Source organism: Dromiciops gliroides, chromosome 4 (assembly GCF_019393635.1).
Source record: "Dromiciops gliroides isolate mDroGli1 chromosome 4, mDroGli1.pri, whole genome shotgun sequence".
In the NCBI taxonomy this organism is placed as follows: Eukaryota; Metazoa; Chordata; class Mammalia; order Microbiotheria; family Microbiotheriidae; genus Dromiciops; species Dromiciops gliroides.
The window spans coordinates 496,407,566-496,430,158 of NC_057864.1; the positions used below are offsets into that span (position 1 = coordinate 496,407,566).

The 22,593-nt window shown below is 46.3% G+C and overlaps 3 protein-coding genes across 3 annotated transcripts in view; 1 reads left to right on the forward strand and 2 right to left on the reverse strand.

Annotated features, from left to right (window-relative positions):
- The window catches only part of TSPEAR (thrombospondin type laminin G domain and EAR repeats), a 190,748-nt gene that overhangs the window by 66,260 nt on the left and 101,895 nt on the right, over positions 1-22,593 (forward strand). The window lies entirely within an intron of this gene.
- LOC122754221 (keratin-associated protein 10-3-like) lies at positions 10,896-11,612 on the reverse strand. Its single transcript, XM_044002437.1, has one exon. The coding sequence runs from the start codon at positions 11,610-11,612 to the stop codon at positions 10,896-10,898; it is 717 nt and encodes a 238-aa protein (XP_043858372.1).
- LOC122754227 (keratin-associated protein 12-1-like) lies at positions 17,084-17,825 on the reverse strand. The gene is made up of 2 exons (XM_044002443.1): positions 17,773-17,825; positions 17,084-17,586 (listed from the first exon to the last, which is right to left on the reverse strand). Exons 1-2 carry the CDS (start codon positions 17,823-17,825, stop codon positions 17,334-17,336), a joined length of 306 nt encoding a protein of 101 aa, XP_043858378.1. The 3' UTR covers positions 17,084-17,333.

The window sequence follows — 22,593 nt, forward strand, 5'->3', positions numbered from 1 at the left end:
CCAGCCAAAACCTGGCCTCAGACACAAGACAGTCACCCACTGTATGATTCCAGGTATGTCCTCCAACTCCATTTTTTATAGTTCTCTAGGGTCTTCTATTTGAAAGTCAAATTTGCCATTCAGTTCAGGTCTTTTCATAATGATTACCTGAAAGTCCTCTTTTTCATTAAAGTCCTATTTTTTCCTCTGAAAGATTATGATGCATTTTGCTGGATCGGTGATTCTTGGTTGTAATTCCAATTCTTTGCCCTATGGAATATCATATTCCATGCCCTCCAGTCTTTTAATGTAGAAGCTGCTAGATCTTGTGCTATCCTGACTGGGGCTCCACAGTACTTGAATTCTTTCTTTTTAGCAGCTTGCAATATTTTCTCCTTCACCTGAGAGCTCTGGAATTTGGCTATAATATTCCCAGGAGTTTTCCTTTTGGGATCTCTTTCTGGAGGTAATCGGTGGATTCTTTCAATTTCTATTTTAGCTTCTTCTTCTAGAATTTCAGGGCAATTTCCCCTGAGAATATCTTGGAAGATGGTGTCTAGGCTCTTTCCTTGATTGTGGTTTTCAGGTAGACCAATACTTTTCAAATTATCTCTCCTGGACCTATTTTCCAGGTCAGCAGTTTTTCCCAGAAGATATTTCACATTGCCCTCTATTTTTTATTCATTTGGATTTGTTTTATTGTATCTTGGTTTCTCATAAAACCACTGGCTTCCATTTGTTCAGTCTTAATTCTTAGGCAATTATTTTCATCAAAGAGCTTTTCCATTTGGCTTTTCAAGCTGTTGACTTTTTTCTTATGTCTTTCCTGCATCACCCTCATTTCTCTTTCCATTTTTTCCTCTAACTCTCTAACTTTATCTTCAAAGTCCTTTTTTGAGCACCTATATGGCCTGAGACCAATTCATATTTTTCTTGGAAGCTTTAGATATAGGGGCCCTGATATTGACATCTTCCTCTGAGAGTGCCCCTTGGTCTTCCTTGTTACTGAAGAAACTTTCAATGCTCCTCACCTTTGTCTGTCTGCTCATCTTGCCTTTCTTTTACTTGACTTTTAGGTCCTTAAAGTGGACCTAAAGCTTCAGAAGTTCTAGGTGGTATGATTTAAGGAGAATCAGGTTCTTCCCTTGCCGGGCCTGTTCCCTGGTCCTTAGATGACCCCAGACCAACTTGTCAATCAACCAGCTCTGTGTGTTGTGTTTGTTAGCTCCGATGAGCCTGTGCCCCTCTCCCACCTGGGCCACTGCTACTAAAGTCTACCTCCTGGTTCCCAGCAGGGGTGAAAAACCCAAGTTCTACCTCAGCATCAGCATAGACTCCCTGCCCAGGGCTCAGCCCTCTCACCAGACTGTGAGCTTCGTTCCAGACAACACTGGTGCTTCAGCTGATTCAGAGGCTCTGGGGGTCTCCTCCTCTGGTGAGGCCTGCCTGGGATTGGATCTGTGTCAGGGTGACTGTGGGATTGGGCTCAACTCCTGTCTCAGCACAGCAGCTCCCTCCTTCTGACCTTCCAAGCTGTTCTTGGTTAGAAGATGATTTCAGCACTTTCTTCTGTGAGTTTTGCTGCTCTGGGCATTTTCCTATGGCATTATTTGGTTGTTTTTTGGAGTGATAGTGTCATGAGTTTGAGAGCTCACTGCCTTTACTCCACCATCTTGACTCCGTCCCGGAAGTCCCAACAAAGTCCCATTTAAAACCTAGTTAATATTTAATCCTCAGGAATCTCTATATATGGGTTAGGGGCCCCCATTTCTTCTTGGATTTGAAATCCCTGGTCTAGAGGGTGGATGAGGAAGAGGACAGCATAGAGACCACGTAGTGGGCATATGTCACTATTCTAGGTGATGGTGATGAAGACCTATTCTGGGCTAGTGAAAATACGGATGTAGAGATGGAAATTGGAAAGAGAGAAAAATACACCCACACACACTGAGACAGAGAGAGACAGAGAGACAGAGAGAGACAGAGACAGAGACCAGGAGACAGAGAGAAGAGGAGAGTAGAGGAGAGAGAAGAAGAATGAGACAGAGATATAGATTAACAGAGACTGACAAACAGAGGTTGAGACAAAGACAGCAAGAGATTGACAGAGGGAAAAACAGGAAGAGAGACACAGAGACAGGGACAAAGACAGAGCGTCAGAGTTGCTGGCATAGCTGACCCTCCTAGAAGAGGGAGGATATGATGGCATCCCAGCCACACCTAGAACAGTAACCCCTGGACAGGAGAGCCTCCAATTCTTGCTCTCCTCAGCCCCAGAGAGAAGAGAGTCGATGGTGTAGAGGGCATTTTGGGGTCAGCACAGGAGGCAAAGAGGGAGCCCCAAGGCACAGCCTCTTTTCTCTGTCCAAGAGGAGGCAGGGTCGTCTCCCATAGGGTGGAGCTGGGCTGCTGTAGGATGCTCCAAGACAGAAGGCTGAGAGCAGCCCTAGGAAGGACAGAGGCAGTGAGCAGAGACCAGTCTGGCTCTGGGTCCCATCAGGGAGCTCCCAGCAGAGGTCAGAGAAGAGGATTTGTCTCCAGGGTCACTCAGAAGCCCAGGATGGGCTGAAAGTTTGGGATCTGCTGGTTGGTCTGTTTACTTCAGGCCCTGAAGCCTCAGTGGATTCTGAAGGGGGTGGTCGGGGCTTTGCTTGCAGGGCTGTGGGGGCATTTGGGATGATAGGCAGTGGGGGTGGGGAGGCTTCCTGCAAGGGCCAGGGCTCCAGGGCCAGCCAGCAGGTGCTCAGCAGTGGTGTGTGGGAATCCTTTGTCACCTAGTGCCTACAGGCCCAACACCCAGAGAGACAAAGACACAACCAGACACAGATACACATACCCTGGCACACACAGAGACACAGACACATGTACACACTCAGATATGAACATGCACAGACACACACACAAACATGCACATGTACAGACAGGCAAACAAGGACACAAGTACAGACACATGCAGACACCCACATGGGCACAGGCCCCCAGCTGCCAGGGCTTCCCTGTGCTTTCATGCCATGGTCTACAGGACGCTGTTATGTTCTCTTGTCTCTGGGTCTAACTGCACCAACGTGTTCTTCCAGGAGGCTACATGAGAAAGGGCCTGGATTCTCCCACAGACCCAGAGGAGGCCTGGAAACTTGCCCTCCTGAAAACCTGTTTGCCTTTTCTGAGTAGCCAGGGCACCACAAGGCTGTGTCCCCTGGGGGGCACTGCCTGCCAGTCCAATCCAATCCACCTTCTGAAGCACCCACTGCCTTCCTGCCATTGTACTAAGCACTGGGGCTACACCTGATGAAAAATGACAAACAGTCCCTGCCCCCAAGGGATTTATAATCTAATGGGAGGAGACAATGAGCCAAGGAGGCAGGAAAGTAGGCAGGGAGAACAGGGGTACTTGGCAGTGTGGCATCTTATTCTGTGCAGGCGAAAGCAGGCAGAGCATCAGATCAAAGCAGGCTCAGCTGAGAGTCCAGCCTCTGCCCTCTCCAAAGGAAGGCCTTGGGAGGAGTCTGACTCTCTGCCCTCCTGCCCTCCAATCTGGGGTCCCAAAGCTGAAGAAACCCATAGGAGCCCAGGAGCCAAATCCCTTCCAGGTGTCCCTGGGTGTGTCTCAAGCCTCTTGGACCATGTTCTCTCCCCCAGAACAAAAGAGGAAACTCCTTCCTTCCCTCTACCCCCCACCTCCACCCTGGACCATCAGGCTTCAGAGAACAGAGGCGCCCAGAACTTATTTGCAGTGTCTCCTTTTGAATTTATTGAAGTTACAAGTGTGTCCCAGGGGTGGGGGAAGCTGCAGTGGCCCCAACACAGGGGGGGATATTGTGGAAAGTATGACCCTGGTGTCCCAGCATCTCCCCTTGAGGGAGGTCTGGAAGGGTCCCTGTGGCAATGGGGGCTTCTGTGTCATAGTGAAGTCCATGGGTTATGATGCAGCCCTGCTGGGTCCTGACAACAGTGACCTAGCCTGGGTCTCCTGGGTGGTGAGTCACACCGGAACCATAGCTTGGCTCCAATCTGTGGGATATGAGGGAAGGAACTGCTCAGCAGCAGGAGGGGGCACAGAGCAGGGAGGTGCAGGAGGCTGGCTGGCAGCAGGAGGCCTGGCAGGAGGGGATCCCACAGGCCACAGGCTTGCAGCACACAGGCACATATACAGTGGGTTTGCAGCAGACAGGCACACAGCAGGCAGACTGGCAGGGGCTAGACCCACAGCAGGTGGACTGGCAGGGGCTGGACACACAGCAGGCAGACTGGCAGGGGCTGGACACACAGCAGGCAGACTGGCAGGGGCTGGACACACAGCAGGCAGACTGGCAGGGGATGGGCACACAGCAGGAGGGGGAGTAGCTGCCAGCTCCACAGACTGCCTGGCAGCTGGTCACCACAGGACCCGCTGGCTGGCACAGCAGGGTCACACAGGAGGCCGGGCGGCAGCAAGGACGGACACAGCAGACTGGCTTGCAGCATAGGGGCCCGGAGCAGCTTGGCTGGCAGCCGGTGGAGCAGGTGTTGTGACACATGGCGTCTGGGGCGGGGGGGGGGGTAGGACCTTTGGAGAGGAGCTGAGGAGGAGGGATGGGTTTGGACAGCTCCTTCCCTCCTGTAGAAGCCTTTTATACCCCTCTGCAGTGTGTGTGTGTGTGTGTGTGTGTGCGCGTGCGCGCGCGCCACAGCAACAGTGACTGTTTTTTGCCTCTCTTTTTCCCCTTCCTCCTCCCAAACAATGTATGAAGGTTCTGTCTAGATCCTTGTCTGGTGTTTCTTAGACTCTCACAATTGTCACGTAAGGGGATGAGCATCTTTGGGTCTTCCTAGAGGCCACTGTCCCCCTTGTTTAATTATATCTACATGTTGATTCCTTGTTCTTCCTTCAAAGCCAAACCTAAGACTTCTGGGAGAGTCCTCAAAGCAGGAAGCCCTCACCTTCCTGGTCTCATGGGGCATTCTGGGTCTCCCCAAGACCATTCAGACCCAAGTATTCATGGAACACTTAATCAGTAACAAGGCAAATGGAGTTTGGCCTTCCAGGGAAAGGGGTTTGGACCTCATCCTCCTAAGTTACAAGGAGGTTTCAGGACTGCTGGGACCAATGTTGTCCTGGACATGCAGGCTGCTCTGGGCCGAGAATATAATTGCCCCTTGTTTGCTCCTGGTACACAAATACCAGTGCTTTGGAGGAATATTTGGCCTTAGCTGCAAGGTTGGCTCCTCCTCCTGGCCCTCAATAAAAACATAACATTTCTTTCTTTGAAGACCCTGAAGGACAATGGAATCCAGGACTGAAACCTTGGCTCTTGTGTTTATAAGAACTTGTGGCCTTTGGAAGAAAGCACCTTGTTCCATGTGCACGAGGTGACCCCTTCCTACTTCTGTAGCCTCTCTACTCATTACTACCTTAGTCAGGCCCTGTTTCAGCCAGACTGCCCTGCTTGCTCTGACTTATTGCTTGGTTGCCTGGTTATGGTCCTTCATTCTTGAAGGGGACCCAAATGACGTCCTTATGTTGGAATCAAGGTCCAGTGTGCTTGATTGTGGCTGATCTGACTTCTGTGAGCTCAGAAGACTCTATCCCTGGCTGGGCACAAATAGTCCAGGTAGATACTGGGAGAGAAGATATTTCTAAATTTGTATATCTCATGTTCCTTTTGGGCTACTTCAATTTTGCTTCAGTCATTGAGCACAGCTCTTTCTTTGATGTGGGCATGCCATGCTGGTCAGTCCTTTGCCAGTGTCTCTTATATCGTGAAATCTATTCCAATGTTTTCTAGAGAGATCTGGACAGTGTCCTTTTATGCCTTCTTCTAAACACCATGTTAGCACCTCCCTTGTGGGTGTTCTCCATAATAATGTCTTATACAAATGGGCATTGCACATGTGAACAAAGTGGCCAGCCCAGCAGAGTTGGTCTCTCTGCAATCCAATCTTTATGCCTGGCAAATGAGCTCAAGAAAGGACTTCAGTGTCCAGTGGAGTAAAAACTGTGGGGACCAATTTTTAATTGGGGAGTATTATCTAAGAGGATTACTGCAATATTGGAGCGAGGAAGGAGACTGGCAGCCTCCCTCAAAACAGAGCAGGATTTATTTTAATAAGAACAAACTTAAAAAAAACACAAACAGGATCTAGGGAAAGGAAATAAAATGGGGAAAGGGAAATTATATAACCTGAAATACACCACCGCCCAGGAATCAGCTGACAATACACAGCAGTGCGCCTGTCACTTTCCAGCTTCCTTGTCCCAATATTGTGGTGAGCCAGGTAGGAGTTGTCAATAATACCTGAAAAGTTCCCTCCCAAGTGGGCTGGGTCCCAGTAGTCCACTGAAAATTCTTAATATATACATTGTCTCCAGGACTTAAATCATACAAGGAAAAGTCTAAAGGACGAAATGATCTTCAGAATCTTCCCAAGAGAATTCAAATGGAAGCAGTTCAGTTTCCTGGCATGGAGTTAGTAGAATACACAGGTTTCACAGACAATGAGGTCAGCACAATGGCTCTGTAGACCTTCAGTTGGGTGGGCTTTCCAGTACCTCTTCTTCACTACTCCCCCCCTTTATTTTTTAATTTACTTATCGATCAGTTAATTTAAAAATTTATTGGTTAATTAATTAATTTAGTTGTTCATTCATCCATTAACCTATTTATTCATTTATTTATGCATTCATTCATTTTTTATTTAGAGTAATAAACATTTTTATTTATAGTTTTGGGTTTCAATTTTTATTCCTCCTTACTTCCTTCCCCTCCCCCCTCCCTGCAGCAGCAAGCAATCAGATATTGGTTATACTTGTACAATTATGTAAACCATTGCCATATTAGTAATTTTGTATTAAAAATTGAATAAAAATGCAACTGAAAAATAGCATGCTTTAGTCTGTGTTCCATCAATATCAGTTCTTTCTTTGGGGGTGGATAGTATGTTTCATCAATAGTCCTTTGGGATCACCATGGCTCATTGTATTGTTGAGAATAGTTAAGTCACTCACCATTCTTCATCAAACAATACTGCTGTCTCTGTGCACAATGTTCTCTTGGTTCTGCTCACTTCACTATACGTCAGTTCATAAAAGTCTTTCCAGGCCTTTCTGAAATCATCCTGCTTCTCATTTTTTATGGCACAATAATATTCCATCACCATCATATACCACAGCTTGTTTAGCCATTCCCCAGTTGATGGACCTTCCCTTGATTTCCAATTCTTAATCACTACAAAAAGAGCTGCTATAAATATTGTTTTCTTTTTGGGGATGTCTTTGGGATATAAACCTAGTAGTAGAATTGCTGGATCAAAGGGTATGCACAGTTTTATAGCCCTTTGGGCATAGTTCCACATTACTCTACAGAATGGTTGGATCTTTTCACAACTCCACCAACAGTGGATTAGCGTTTCAGCTTTCCAACATCCAATATTTTCCATTTTTTGTTATATTTGCCACTCTGATAGGTGTGAGGTGATACCTCAGAATTGTTTTAATTTGCATTTCTCTGATCAATAGTGATCTAGAGCATTTTTTCATATGACTATAGATATCTTTGATTTCTTTGTCTGAAAAATGCCTGTTCATACCCTTTGACCATTTATCATTGGGGGAATGACATGTATTTTTATAAATTTGACTCAGGTCTCTATGTATTTGATAAATGAGGCCTTTTTCAGAGCTATTTGTTTCAAAATTTCTTTCCTGGTTTTCTGCTTCCCTTGCAATCTTGGTTACATCAATTTTGTTTGTGTAAAACCTTTTAAATTTTGTGTAATCAAAATGATCACGTTTACATTTTTTTTTGGTGAGGCAATTGGGGTTAAGTGACTTGCCCAGGGTCACACAGCTAGTAAGTGTTAATTGTCTGAGGTTGGATTTGAACTCAGGTCTTCCTGAATCCAGGACCAGTGTTCTACCGACCTAGCTGTCCCTAAATTCTTCCTCTGCCCATAAATCTGTCAGATAAACTATTCCATATTTTCTTAATTTGCTTATGATCTCATCCTTTTTGTGTAAATCATGTACCTATTTTTATTTTATTTTAGTATACAGTGTGAGATGTTAGTCTATTCCTAATTTCTGCCATACTGTTTTCCATTTTCCCCAGTAGTTTTTGTCAAATAATGAGTTTTTGTTCCAAAAGTTTGGATCCTTGGCTTTATCATATAATAGATTACTATAGTCATTTACTATCCCACTCCCTTTAGAGGCTCTGGCAATCCATGGGACAACCTTCTCATCTCTGTTCACATCCTTAGGACATATGTTACCCAAACAAGTGAACTTACCCACAGTGTGCAAAATGTCGCCCTTTTCTTTAACTGGTGGTTCTACATCCATAGAATGATGTGGTGCTGGTTGGGGGAGAAGCTGTGTTTTATTTGTGTCAATGCTCTGGCCAAATGAGCACAACCAGCAGAGAATTGGTCCATACTGTGTTACATCTCAGCCTCAGAGGCTGCACAACCCCCAACTCCCACCTCAGTGCCTTTCTGCAGGCTCTCCTTGGTGCCTGGAGTGCTCTCCCTCCACATCTCTGCCTCCTAGGATGCCTGGCTTCCTCTGAGACTGAGCTCCTCTGGCACCTCCCCTGTGGACTCTCTCTGGATCACTATGTATGCCAGTGTTCTCTGTCCCTAGGAAAGGACATTGTATTTCCTTGTCCATATTTATTCTGCTTCCTCTGGTACAATACAAGCTCCCAGAGAGCAGTCCCTGTGTCACTTTTCTCCTTAGACCCTGTACCCTTGACACCATCCCTGGCTGACAGTTGCATTTCCTGAATACTTGTGGAAGGTGACCTGTCCAACTGCCCATGGGCTTTCTGATAAAATAATGGGATTTAGCAGATGCTCAAAGACCCACCTGGAGATTAATCTAAACTGATTGAATCAAGTGAGAGTGATTGCTGATTAGCCTGCTTCAAAGTTAACTAGATTGTAAGCACACCTGGTTAGCCCTTAATGGATTTGGATGATGCGAACCAATCAGCTTGCAGCAGTGTGTAAGGACCACCTCTGTTCCAGACCTATAAAAAGCTTCCACAATCAGTTTTCCAGGAAGTTTGTGATTGAAGCAGGCTCCTGGCAGAGGACTTGAAGAAGAACCCGACCAGACTGGAACTCTAGGCTAGATAGGCCTTCTCTTAACCTTCTGAACTCCATGTGAATACCTGTATGCTTTAATAAATGCTTAATGCCCAAAGACTGGTGCTAAAGCTTCTAATTTAAGGCGACCACACAGTATAGATTTTGAACATCACAGCTCCATGGGCTCTGGACTTCCCAGATGTCCCTCAGGTCTTCGGGACATGCAGTGGTCCCCATGCCCCAGTGGTGGGTGGCTCTGGTTAGGATTTCCTCAAACAAGACACCCTCTGCAGCTCTCCCATTTCTCTGCCTTTCTCCTGGTTCTGCTCTTGGAGAAGGACAAGAAGCGTCTTCTCTCTCCTGTCTGATATTCCTCCACCTCCCTGCAGACAGCTGTTGAGTGCTCCTTCAGAAGTGTCTGGAAGGATGCTCCTCCAAAGGTCTGACTTTCTCCCAGTTTGAGGTTCTCTCTCTCTGCTCAGGTTACAGGCTTACTCAAAAATGTGGCCATGAACAAAGAAACTGGGTATCCTCTTCCAGGGCCTGGTGAGATCATTGTCAGTGCCATTATTGGGGACACTGTCCTGTTCTGAAGACAGAGTCCTCCTCTCTGTCAGGAAGATTGGGAGTTACCATGCAGAGATCAATGAAGGGGCCAGTTTGTGTGTGTATGGATGTACATGTGTGTTTGTGTGGAGGTGTCCTTGGTCAGTGGGGCTTGTAGACTCCCTCCAAGGGCACCTGTCCAGATGGAAGAACATAGGGCCTTTTGCCTCTTCTGACTTCCCTCTGTGTTTCTGCACACAGAGGGCTCCTTGGGAAGTTGTCACTGCCCTGAGATGTCAACCAGCTCTCAGTCAGCCTCAGGGTGATTTGGGGCTATGTGGTCCTGGTGATGCTGAGAGTGAGTTGGCTGGGCTTTGGTTGAGTAGAGGGCCATGGAGGCTGCTTGGATGCTGGGCATGCAGAGTGTTCCTGCATGGGGCCTCTCTCCAGGTGTGCTCCCATGGGGCCTGGCTGCTCTGGTGTGAGTCAGACCCTCCAACAGGTTCATTCCTACATGAGTGTCTGGGTGTCCTGGCTCTGCAGGCTTCCAAAGTGAGAGAACATTTCCTGGCTATGGTCATCTCCCAGGTCCCTGGGATGCTGGGGTTGCACTCAGACTGAGGCTGCAGAGGAGATGCTGGGGCAGAGTGTATTGGATGTCCTTCCCTTGAGCTAGACACAATGAACTCAGATCTGGGAAACAGGGGACAATGTAAGGCAAAGGTCTAGTAGCCAGGTGGGCAGGCAGGTGGGTGAGAATGTGGTTCAGTGTGGGCTGGATGGGGATGGGTCATGGCATGGCTGGCCATGACCTCGGTGAGGTGTGTGCGTCATGTGGTGGTCACTTATTTGATGGCTACCTCCTGGGTCCTTCTGGTCTCCCCAGGCAGTCTTGTTGGGTATTTGTGACTTCTCCCTATAACACAATTATGGGTCCATAGTAAGGAAGGAGAAGGGAGAGGCCATGAAGTGGAGTTCATTCAGTTTATTGGCAGGTGGGTCCCTGTATGGGGCCATTCCCCACCATACTTTGAGCCCAGAGAGAGCCTGAGAGCCACAGGCAGTTCCAGGGTGATGCACACTGACCTAGGTGCATGTGGAAGCAGGAGCTGTGACTGGGGTCAGCCTTGAGATGGAGGAGCTTTGTGGGAGACCCTGGGTGGGCTGGGGTGGGTGATGTGCTCAGCTGTAGCTTGGTGGACTGGCTTCCTTGGCCAGTTGTTGAGCCTGATGTTTTGGGGGCTGTATGCAGGAGGTTGACAGAAGGTGGTCAGGAGTGGAAAAGGCCAAGTGCCCTGTGTTCAGCAGCAGGATTTTTGGCCAGAGGTGGCAGTGCAACAGGCAGGCTTGCAGCAGGTGGGCTGGCAGAGGAGGGACACACAAGAGGAAGGGCGGCAGCAGCTGGTGGCTGGACAGCAGGAGGGTGCACAGCAGCAGGAGGAGGAGGAGGTGGTGGTGCAGCAGGAGGGTTTGCAGGAGAGAGGCACACAGCAGGTGGCTGGTCTGCACACTGGCCTGCAGAGGAGGTACACACAGGAGGCAGGGCGGCAGCAGCTGGGCTGGCAGCAGGAGGAGGCTGGAGCACAGGCTGTGGTCATACAGCAGCTGGGCTTGCAGCACACAGGGAGGGCAATGCAGCAGCTGGGCTGGAAGCAAGACTGCTGGCAGGAGGAAGGCCCACAGGCAATGGGCTGGCAGCAGTCTGGGGAGCAGGAGGAGGTGCACACAGACTGGCAGGGGCTGGGTCCACACACTGGCTGGCAGGTGGCAGGCACACAGCAGACTGGGCGGCACACCAGGGTCAGGCAGGAGGCTGGTGTGCAGCATGGGGCAGGGCAGCAGGAGGGCCCACAGCAGCCAGGTTCACAACAGCTCTCTGGGCAGTCATCCAGCTGCCAGGAGGAGCCCATGCCAGAACTGGGCAGGCAGATGTTGCTGCCACAGCTCACATCACTGGAGCAGACTGAGGCAGCTGAGGCTGTGGGAACACAGGGCCCAGAAAAACAGGAGTCTGCCATGATGGGACAAGCTGTGCTGGTGCCTTGAGCAGCAAAGAGTGGCAGAGGGGTGTCAGGGAGGGGCTTGAGTCTCACTGGGATTGAGGGGTGTGTGTGTGTGTGTGTGTGTGTGTGTGTGTGTGTGTGTGAAGGAGAGGGAAGCTGTGGGGCTGTGTGAGAAGGTGCCCTAGCCTGGTAGGCTTTTATATCCCTCCTGCCAGGGGGATGTTCCAGGGGCAGAGCAAACCCTCTTCCCTATTGTTGTTTATGGTGGCTTCCCACAGAACCCATCATTAGGGCATGGTGATCCTGCTGGAGAAATGGCCATCAGCTCCTAAACATGTGTACCTGTGTGAGTGTTAGTGTGCTTGTGCTTGTGCTTGTGTGTTTCTGAGTGCACAAGTGTGTCAGAGTGCTAGTGCTTTAATATCATGATGGTGCCCTGACTTGGGTTATTGTGGGTTCCTGATGTCAAAGTTCACATTAAAAGTCAGTTATGCCAACTGTGAGATTTAAAATTGTATACTGTTAAGGGTTAAAATTCTAGTTAAACTGTCTAAAAAGATTCCTATCTATTAAAGGGAGAGCACATTTCTAGCTCCCTTCTCCGCCAGCGTCCTCAGGAAAGAAGCCTGAGACCGAGCGCCAGTCTCTTCCTTCCTCCTCCCACTCGTCTGCGTCACTTCCTGATGCCTGGTCTTGCCCTCAAAGACCTTCGCTTCATGGGCAGAACTCTTCTACAGTAAGTATCCAGCAGGTGGCGTTATTCCAATCGTTACAATACTAGAGCATTAATCTCCCCTCTTTAACCTTTCCCTTAATTTATCTCCTAGATCAGTAAGGTAAAGAAGCCTCTGGACTCTATTTAGAGCTTTTATTGTTTGGTAGTTACAAGGTGATATTGATTAGAGGGATAGGAAAGTAGAAATACAAAATAAATAGTCTTAAGTCTAAGCTTAGTCTATATTCTGTATAAAACTCACCAAAAGTCCAAGGCCACCTTTTGGGGGGAGAGAGCTGCATCAAGCACGTGCTGCTACGGTGAGCCGGCCGAGTCGAACTCCAGTCAGTGTCTGTCTGAGCAGTGCAGTCCTCGGACCAGGAGAGCAGGCAAAAGACCTCCCACTTCCTTTCTCTCCTTGCCTTTTAAGCTCGCACCCCGGAAGTGGAGTGCTTTGCAGCCGGGCTGGTGTGCGTAGCCCATGCATGGCCGTCAGTCTCCTCCCCGAAAGGGTGGTCCTTCAAAAACTGGCATACTTTTTACCACATTCACTAACCGACTGATAGGAAACTTTTTACTACATTCCCCCCTTTGATTCCTCAAGAAACAAAATGTTTCCTTGACGGAACAGTAAAAAGAATATAATAACTATTGCTAACTAATAATATGTGAACAACAATATAGAAAAGGAAGAGAGGAAAGTTTTGTCTAGAGGGGCGATTTTTTGTCCTCATGAACCGACGCTTTGACATTGGTCTTGCAAAGGGAGGACCTCTTTTACCATACCCCAAAAGAGAAAAAGACCAATTTGTACAGAATTATTTCTAGCAGCTCTTTTTGTAGTGGTTAAGCATTGGAAATCAAGGGAAGGTCCATCCATTGGGAAATGTCTAGACAAGCTGTGATCTGTGATGGTGATGGTGATGGAATATTATTGTGCTATAAGAAATGATAAGCAGCATGACTTCAGAAAGGCCTGAAAAAACATGTATGAAATGATGTATTGTGAAGTGAACAGAACCAAGAGAACATTGTGCACAGCGACAGCAATATTGTTGGATGAAGAACTGTGCAAGACTTAACTAATCTTAACAATACAATGATCTAAGATGAACCCAAAGGACTATTGATGAAACATACTGTACACCTCCAGAGAAAGAATTGACAATTGATGGAACACAGACTGGAGCAGGCTGTTTTTCATTTTCTTTCACTTTTTTCTTTTAATTGAGTTTGCTTGTACAATGACAAATATGGTCATGTTTTACATAATCATACGTGTATAGCCTCTCTCTGATTGCTTGCTGCCTTAGGGCAGAGGAGGGAGGAATGGAGAGATAAAAATTGGAACCCCAAAGTATACATAAAAATGTTTTTTACATTTAAAAAATAAATAAAATGTAAAAAAATGAACATAAGCCAATGGGTTTGGCTTCCACTGAGGGGAACAAGGGCCAGCAGTTAGAGTGGAATCACATGCCACTTGAGTGAAAGTGACCACTTTGTGGCCAAAGTGCTGGGCCTGGGCTCTTGTTTTCTGAATTAGCTTCTTCGTTGCCGAGTCTATGACTTGTAAGCCAATGATTTTCCCTTTTCTTGCCTTGTTTAGGCCACAGCCTTAAGTGTCAGCACTGACTTCAGGGAGGAAAATCGATTGGCCAAAGAAGGAGACAGGGCCTTTAGTGCCTCTGGATGATGGCGGTTTCCTTGATGGGTGACGTGGCTATGCTCGCCCCCCTGTCTCAGCGCTAGGCCCACTCTCTCGCCCCCTCAGGCTTCACGGATTTCCCTTTTCCCTGCCATCAGCTTGTTCCCCCATTTTTAGAGGCTAGGGCCCCAGTTCCACCCACCACTTAACATTAGTTAGCTTTTAAAAGGGATATATGGCAAGAAGATTGATCTCACCAAGATCCCAACCATGTAAGAAGCCCCGCTGCAGGATGGATCTTCTAACTGTGCTGGAGTCCTAAAGGTCCCTCCCACAGATGATGGATGCCTCTGGGCTGTGGAAACTGGGCTGGCATTGGCCAGCAGCCAGCCTGGACTCTAACCTATGGCTTACTGTACTATGTGTTTTGAATTAGGTGGAGTCTGTGCTCCCTGCTTTTAGAACAGAAAAAGAACAATCTAGAGTCCCAGGAGGCTTCATTTCTTAGGGGCCAGATAGTTTCATAGTAGGAGGGAGAAAGGTCCCATGACCCTTTGCAGCACGGTTCTTTCTTTAGATGCTGTCACCCCTGTAGAGCTTAGCCAAAGACAAGGAAGCAGGAAACAAGGAAGGCCCGGAGGAGAAACGGTCAATGTTGAGTGGTCTTTTGGAATGTCTCCCACACTAAGCTAAGATCCTTGCCTTCCCCATACAGTTTTTCCCACCATAACCAGTTATAGGGTGGTCACTCAGGTTCTAGTCCCCCCCTCACACTGTTCTCTTGGAAGCTGGTCACTAGAAGTGGAGGGGTGCTGGCTCAGGCATTCTGGCCTTGGCCCAACACCCCTCTAGAGGAACTGATGGTCAAGAATGGAAGAGGGGTTAGGTATTTGGGGAAGAGAGCAGAAAACAAGGTCTGTTTTGGACAGAAGATGTCTATTGACATAGCTCGAATTGTCAAATTTGAAGGTGATGAGGTAGGATGGATGATGAGGAGAGATATTGGGACAAGATTCATGGATTTGGAAGTCGTCTGCATGGAGATGATAGCCAAGCCCATGAGAACTGCTGAGGTTCCCTAGATCAAAGTATGGAGATAAACCAGTCTAGGATGTTGGACCGAATCTTGGCAATCCTCTCTCACTCAACAGAAGCAGAATGTGGATGAGAAGCCAGCGGGGCAGATGAAGTAGTCATCCAGGGAGGAGGTGAAGCAGAAGATCACAGTGGCAGGAGGACCCCGGGAGGAGAAAGTGCCCAGGAAGAAAGGCTGCTCGTCAGCTTCCCGCAATACAGAGCAATAGAGAAGGACCTGACTAGGTGCAGGGGCAGTTTTAGTTCAGTGTTGCTGGAGCAGATTGCAAGGGGTTAAGGAATGAGGGAGGGAATGCAAAGTGGCCGTGAGGGAAGTTTGTTATTGGGAGGGAGGTAGAGCAGAGCATGACTTGACGGGACGGTAGGGGGCGAATGAATGTTTTTGAAGATTTGGGGAGGCTTGAATATAATTAGAGGTACAAGGGAATTACGTGGTAGTATGATGATTAAAAACCCGAGAGACATAGTATTTGGGTAATTTTTTTTTAATGTATAAGGTATTTTATTTTTTCCGTTACATGTAAAGATAGTTCTCAACTTTTGTTTATACAAGCTTTACAATTTCAGATTTTTCTCCCTCCCTCCCCCCCTCCCCCCTCCCCTAGACAGCAGGTAATCTGATATAGGTTATGGCTATATATCTCTATACATATACATATAGATATAGATATATACACACACATATATATACACATAATAACATTAATCCTATTTCTGCATTAATCCTGTTACAAGAGAAAAAATCAGAGCAGTGATGCACAACCTCAAAATAGAAAAAAAAAACACAACAGCACCCAAAACAAAAGAAATAATATGGTTCAATCAGCATCTCTACTCCACAGTTATTTCTTTTTTTTTCTTGGATTTGGAGATCCTCTTCTATCATGAGTTCCCTGGAACTCTTCTGTACCATTGCATTGGTGAGAAGAATATAGTCCATCACAGTAGGTCAACACTCAATGTTGATGATACTGTGTACAATGTTCTTCTGGTTCTGCTCATCTCACTCATCATCAGCTCATGTAAGACCCTCCAGGTTTCTCTGAACTCTTCCTGCTCATCATTTCTTACAGCACAATAGTATTCCATTGCATTCATATACCACAACTTGTCCAGCCATTCTCCAATTGATGGGCATCCCCTCAACTTCCAATTCCTTGTCACCACATAAAGAGCAGCTATAAATATTTTTGTACATGTGGGTCCCTTTCCCCTTTCCATGATTTCTTTGGGCAAAAGACCCAAAAGTGGTATTGCTGGGTCAAAGGGAATAACTTCTTAATAAATCATTCTGCCTCATCTCTCCTCACTCCAGGTCACCCTCATCTCTATGCCAAAGTGCTTTTCCTGAACCAGGAAACCCCCCATTCAATAAATGCCAGGGGTTCCCCACTCCCTCCTGGATCAAACAGAAATCCCCACGAGGCACTGAGCGATCTTCCAGTCCCTGCCTACCTTTGCCTCAGCTCACTGCACTCTGGCTCCTCTGGAAGACGTCTGTTTCCCTGAGGACAACCCTCCCGATTCTGGCTCCTTGCCTTGGCTCTGGTCACCCTCCCTGTCTGGGACTCTCTCTCTCCTCATCTCTGTCTTTTAGTCTGTTGGGCTTCCTTCAAGATCTCACCTTCTGAAGGCAATTTCTCCCCAACTGTTAGTGCCTTCTCTTTGAGATCACCTTCCATTTATACCTGATAGACCTTGTTTGTCCTTTCTGTGTCCAAGAACTTAGCTCAGGGCATTCAACAGAAGCTTGTTGTCTGACTCACTATGGATCCTTTCTCCAAACCTTGCACCCATTCTCCCAGCATGTTGAGGGAGTCAACTGCAAGGTGGCATAGGGGTAGTGTAGGCTCATCTTGAAGGAACAAGTCTTTAGGCCTCATGAAAGTGAAAGAAAAGAATGAGAAATAGATGTGTATATGGCAGATCACACCACTTTATTAGCTTAATGCTGCTTCTTGCCAAGGCTGACTCCAATAGCAAACATGCAATGAGACTAACCCTGAAGAGAGGAGACCCACCCTCAGGACAAGTGGACAGTGAGCAGAGCCCACGTGTCTGCCCATGAGGATCTTTGCCCCATGGATTTCAGGGAGGGGGTGTGTGGGGGGGAATGGAAGCTCCTGCTGACTGGATGAGTAGCCCTGCTTTGTGTGGCTAGTGAAGGCACACGGAGTTGCAGGGGATCAGCAGAGCAGATCAGCCACAATGACCCAAGTTAGGGTGTTTCCAGTGTCATCTCAGCTGAACGATGAGCAGACGCTTGGAGGACTCCTGCTCAGCAGCAGGACGGAGTACATGTGGGTCTGCAGACCAGGGCTGTGTAGGAAGCCGGCTGGCAGCAGGAGATCTGGCAGGAGGGGACCCCACAGGCCACGGGCTTGCAGCACACAGGCACACACACAGCGGGTTTGCAGCACACAGGCACACAGCAGGCTGACTGGCAGGGGCTGGACCCACAGCAGGTGGACTGGCAGGGGCTGGACACACAGCAGGTGGACTGGCAGGGGCTGGACACACAACAGACAAGGCTACAGGGACTAGCCTGGCAGCAGGTGGACTGGCAGGGGCTGGACACACAACAGGAGGGGGAGCAGCTGCCAGCTCCACAGACTGCCTGGCAGCTGGTCACCACAGGGCACGCTGGGCGGCACAGCAGGGTCACACAGGAGGCCGGGCGGCAGCAAGGACGGACACAGCAGACTGGCTTGCAGCACAGGGGCACGGAGCAGCTTGGCTGGCAGCCAGTGGAGCAGCTGGTGTGGCACATGGTGTCTAAGGGGGGTGGGGCTTTTGGAGAGGAGCTGAGGAGGAGGGATGGGTTTGGATAGCTCCTTCCTCCCTGACCAGGCCTTTTATACCCCTCTGCAGAGTGAGTGTGTGTGTGTGTGTGTGTGTGTGTGTGTGTGTGTGTGTGCGCGCGCGCGCCACAGTAACAAACAGTGGCTGTTTTTGTTGTACCTGCTCCCCTTCCTCCTCCCAAAGAATGTGTTAAACTTCTGTCTAGATCCTTGTCCAGTGTTTCTTAGACTCTCAGAAGTGTCCCTTGAGGGCTTGAGCATCTTTGGGTATTCTTAGAGGCCATGGTCCTTCTTGTTTAATTATATCTACATGTTGATTCCTCCTTCCTTCTAAGCTAAACCTAAGACTTCTGGGAGAGTCCTCAAAGCAGGAAGCCCTCACCTTCCTGGTCTCATGGGGCATTCTGGGTCTTGCCAGGACCACCAAGACCCAAATATCCAATAACAAGGCAAATGGAGTTTGGCCTTCCAGGCTAAGGGGTTTGAAACTCATCCTCCTAAATTACAGGGAGGTTTCAGGACTGCTGAGGACCAACGTTGCCCTGGACATGCAGGGTGCTCTGGGCTAAGAGAATATAATTGTCCCTTGTTTACTCCTGGTACAGAAATACCAGTGCTTTGAAAGGAGACCTGGCCCTGGGGGCAATTTTTCTTCTCTTCCTGACATTCAGTATAAAAGTACATTTCTAGGTTTGGAGACTCACCCCCACCCAAATGAGCAGAACTCAGGACCCCTTGAGGTGACCCCTTCCTACTTTTCTGGCCTTTTCCTTATTACTTCATTAGTCATGCTCTGTTTCAGACAGACTGCCTTCTTTCTCTGCTTTATTGGTTGGTTGGTTGTGGTCCTTCATTTAAAAAAAAATGAACATTCTCATTCATATTCTTCAGTTCCAAATTTTATCCCTTCTTCCCTCCCTCCCCAGAACCCTTCCTGAGGCAGAAAGCATTCAGATATAGGTTATACATGTGCAGTTTAGTGAAACATTACCATGGGTACAGGATTTACACACAAAGAATGGCACTATCAGCAAATGAAGAGAGCATGGAATCGTGTATCTGTCAGATTTATGGGCAGAGGAATAATTTAGGACCAAAGAATATAGAGAGAAGCAACTCAAAATGTCAAATAGATCATTTGGATTATATAAAATGAAAAAGCTTTTGCACAAACAAAACTAATGTAACCAAGATTATAAGGGAAGTAGAAAACTGGGAAAGAATTTTTGAAGAAATATTTCTGATAATGGCCTCATTTCTAAAATATATGGGGAAATGCATCAAATTTATAAAAATACAAGTCATTCCTAAACTGATACATGGTCAAAGGATATGAACAGGAAGTTTTCAGATAAAGAAACCAAAGTTATCTATAATCATATGAAAAAATGCTCTAGATCATTATTGATCAGAGAAATGCAATTTAAAACAATTCTGAGGTATCACCTCACACCAGTCAGAGTGACAAATATAACAAAAATGGGAAATAGTAGATGTTGAAGGGGATGTGGGAAAGCTGGGGCACTAATTCACTATTGGTGGAGTTGTGAAAAGATCCAACCATTCTGGAAAGCAAATTTGAACTATACTCCAAGGGCTATAGAACTGTGCATGCCCTTTGATCAAGCAATACCACTGCTAGGATTATATTCCCCCACAAAAGAGAAAAAGACCCATTTATTGTACAAAAACATTTCTAGCAGCTCTTTTTGTGGTGGCTAAGAATTGGAAATCAAAGGAATGCCCATCACTTGGAGAATGGCTAAACAAAGTATGGTATATGATGGTGATAGAAAATTATTGTGCTATAAGAAATGACAAGCAGGATGATTTCAGAAAGTCCTGGAAAGACTTTTATGAATTGATGTATAGTGAAGTGAGCAGAACCAAGGGAACATTGTTCACAGAGACAACAGTATTGTTTGATGAAGAACGGTGAGTGACTTAACTATTCTCAACAATATAATGATCCAAGACAATCCCAAAGGACTATTGATGAAATATACTCTCCACCTCCAAAGAAAGAACTGACATTGATGGAACACAGACTGAAGCATGCTATTTTCCACTTTCTTTCATTTTTATTTTATTCAAATTTTATTATACAAAATGATCAATATGGTAATGTTTTACACAATCCTACATGTATAACCCATATCTGATTGCTTACTTCCTCAGGGAGGGGGGAGGGAAGGGAGGGAAAGAGGGATAACAATTGGAACCCAAAACTATAAATAAAAATACTTATTACCTTAAAAAAATAAATCTATTTTTAAACCTTGAAGTACACTCATATGTAAGCAATCAATATGCTAATAGAAAATTTCCTTATGAGTTCATTAAGATAGTTGTGGTGTGAGCTTACTTGATAATGTTCTGGGTTTGAATAAACAAGCTATTTTGAAAAAGGAAATGGTCAATTAAAAGCAAAAATATTTTAAAATGAAAATAAGTGAAACATTACCACATTTGACATTTTGTATAAGAAAACTTGAAACAAAGTAAAAAACAAAAGTGAAAAATAGCATGCTTCGGTCTGTATTCAAACAATATCAGGTCTTTGGAGGTGGATAATATGATTCATCATTAATACTTTTGGTTTCTCTTGGATGATTGTAATGGTGAGAATAGTTCAGTTATTCACAGTTCTTCATCCAACAATATTGCTGTCACAGTGCACAACATTCTCCTCGTTCTGCTTACTTCACTATATATCAGTTCATGTAAGTCTTTCCAGGCTTTACTGAACTCATACTGCTTGTCATTTCTTATAGCAAAATAATATTCCATCACTATCACATATCACAGCTTGCTTAGTCATTCCCCAGTTGAAGGGCATTTCTTTGATTTTCAATTTGTAGCCACCACTTGTTTCAAAAATTATTTCCCAGTTTTCGGCTTTCCTTATAATTTTGGATGCATTGGTTTTATATGGGCAAAAGTTTTTAAATTTTATGAAATGAAAATTGTCTTTTTTATCTATTTATTTTTTTGTGAGGCAGTTGGGGTTAAGTGACTTGCCTAGGGTCACTCAGCTAGTGAGTGTTAAGTGTCTGAGGCCAGATTTGAACTCAGGTCCTCCTGACTCCAGAGCTGGTGCTCTGTGCCACCTAGCTGCCCTTATCTTTTTTATATTTTTAATGCTCTCTATATCTTCCTTGGTCCTAAATTCTTCCCCTCTCCATAAATCTAAGAGATAAGCTATTCCATGTTCATTTAATATGTTTATGGTAGTACTCTTTATGTGCAAATAAAGAGCCCATTTTGACATTATTTTAGTATACAGTGTGAAATATTGATCTATACCTAGTTTCTCTTATACTGTTTTCCCAGAAGTTTTTGTCAAATAATGAGTTTTTGTTTAAAAAGCTTGGATCATTGGGTTTATTATATACTAGATTACTGTATTCATTCTGGTGTAATTCATACCTATTCGATTTCACTTATCAATCACTCTATTTCTTGCCCAGTACCAGATTGTTTTGAAAATTACCACTTTATAAGGTCCTTCATTCTTTTTTGTGTTGTTTTGTTTTTGCTTTTTTTGGGGGGGGGCAATGAGTGTTAAGTGACTTACCCAGGGTCACGCAGCTTAGTAAGTGTCAAGTGTCTGAGCCTGGATTTGAACTCAAGTCCTCCTGAATCCAGGACCAGTGCTTTATCCACTGCACCACCTAGCTGCCCTTAGGTCCTTCATTCTTGAAGAGGACCACAATGACATCACTATGTTGAAATAAAGGTACGGCGTGCCTGATTGTGGCTGATCAGACCAATATGAGCTCAGAAAACTCTACCCCAGGCTGGGCACAAATCATCCATGTGAACATAGGGAGAGGAGATATATCTAAATCTGCACATCTCACATTTCTATAGGGCTACTGCAATTTTGCTTCACTCATAAAAGCACACTGCCTTCTTTCATATGGGCACACCATGCTGGCCAGTCTGTGCCAGTGTCTCCCATATCATGAAATCAATTTGAAAGTTTTCTAAAGAGACCTTGAGAGTGTCCTTGTATGTCATCTTCTAACCACCATGTTAGTATCTTCCTTGTGAAAATTCTCCATAAAAAGGACTTAGGGACGTGGACATTTCGTATTTGAGCAATGTATTCAGCCCATCAAAGGTGAGCTTTCTACCATATATTTTGAAAGCAGTTCAGTTTCCTGGCATGGAGCTAGTAGAATGGGCAGGTTTCCCAGACATAGGACAATGAGGTCAGGAAAATGGCTCTGTAGACCTTCAGTAGTTGGGTGGGAGGTCCAGGACCTCGTCTACCCCAAATTCCTCTAGAGGCTTTCCGACACTGAGCTAGTTCTAGCAATCCATGTGACAACCTCCTCATCTCTGTGCACATCCTTAGGACATATGATTCCCAAAGAAGTGAACTTATCCACAGTATGGAAAACTTGCCGCTTTTCTTTAACTGATGGTTCTACATTCATAGAATGATGTGATTCTGGTTGGGGGAGAAGCTGTTTTATCTTTGTGTCAATGCTCTGACCCAATGAGCACAATCAGCAGAAAATTGGTCCATGCTGTGTCACATCTCAGCTTCGAGGGCTCCACAAATCCCATCTCCCACCTCAGTGCCTTTGTCCAGGCTCTCCTTGGTGCCTGGGGTGCTCTCCATCCACACCTCTGCCTCCTAGGATGCCTGGCTTCCTCTGAGGCTGAGCTCCTCTGGAACCTCCCATGTGGGATTCTCTCCTGATCCCTATAGGTGCCAGTGTCCTC

Coding starts and splice junctions, on each gene's coding strand:
- LOC122754221 (XM_044002437.1), bottom strand. CDS start 11,612: ATGGCAGACTCCTGTTTTTCTGGGCCCTGTGTTCCCACAGCCTCAGCT.
- LOC122754227 (XM_044002443.1), bottom strand. CDS start 17,825: ATGTGCCACACCAGCTGCTCCACTGGCTGCCAGCCAAGCTGCTCCGTG. Junction 17,587..17,772: donor CCAAGCTGCTCCGTGCCCCT/GTGCTGCAAGCC, acceptor TAGTCCCTGTAG/CCTTGTCTGTTGTGTGTCCA.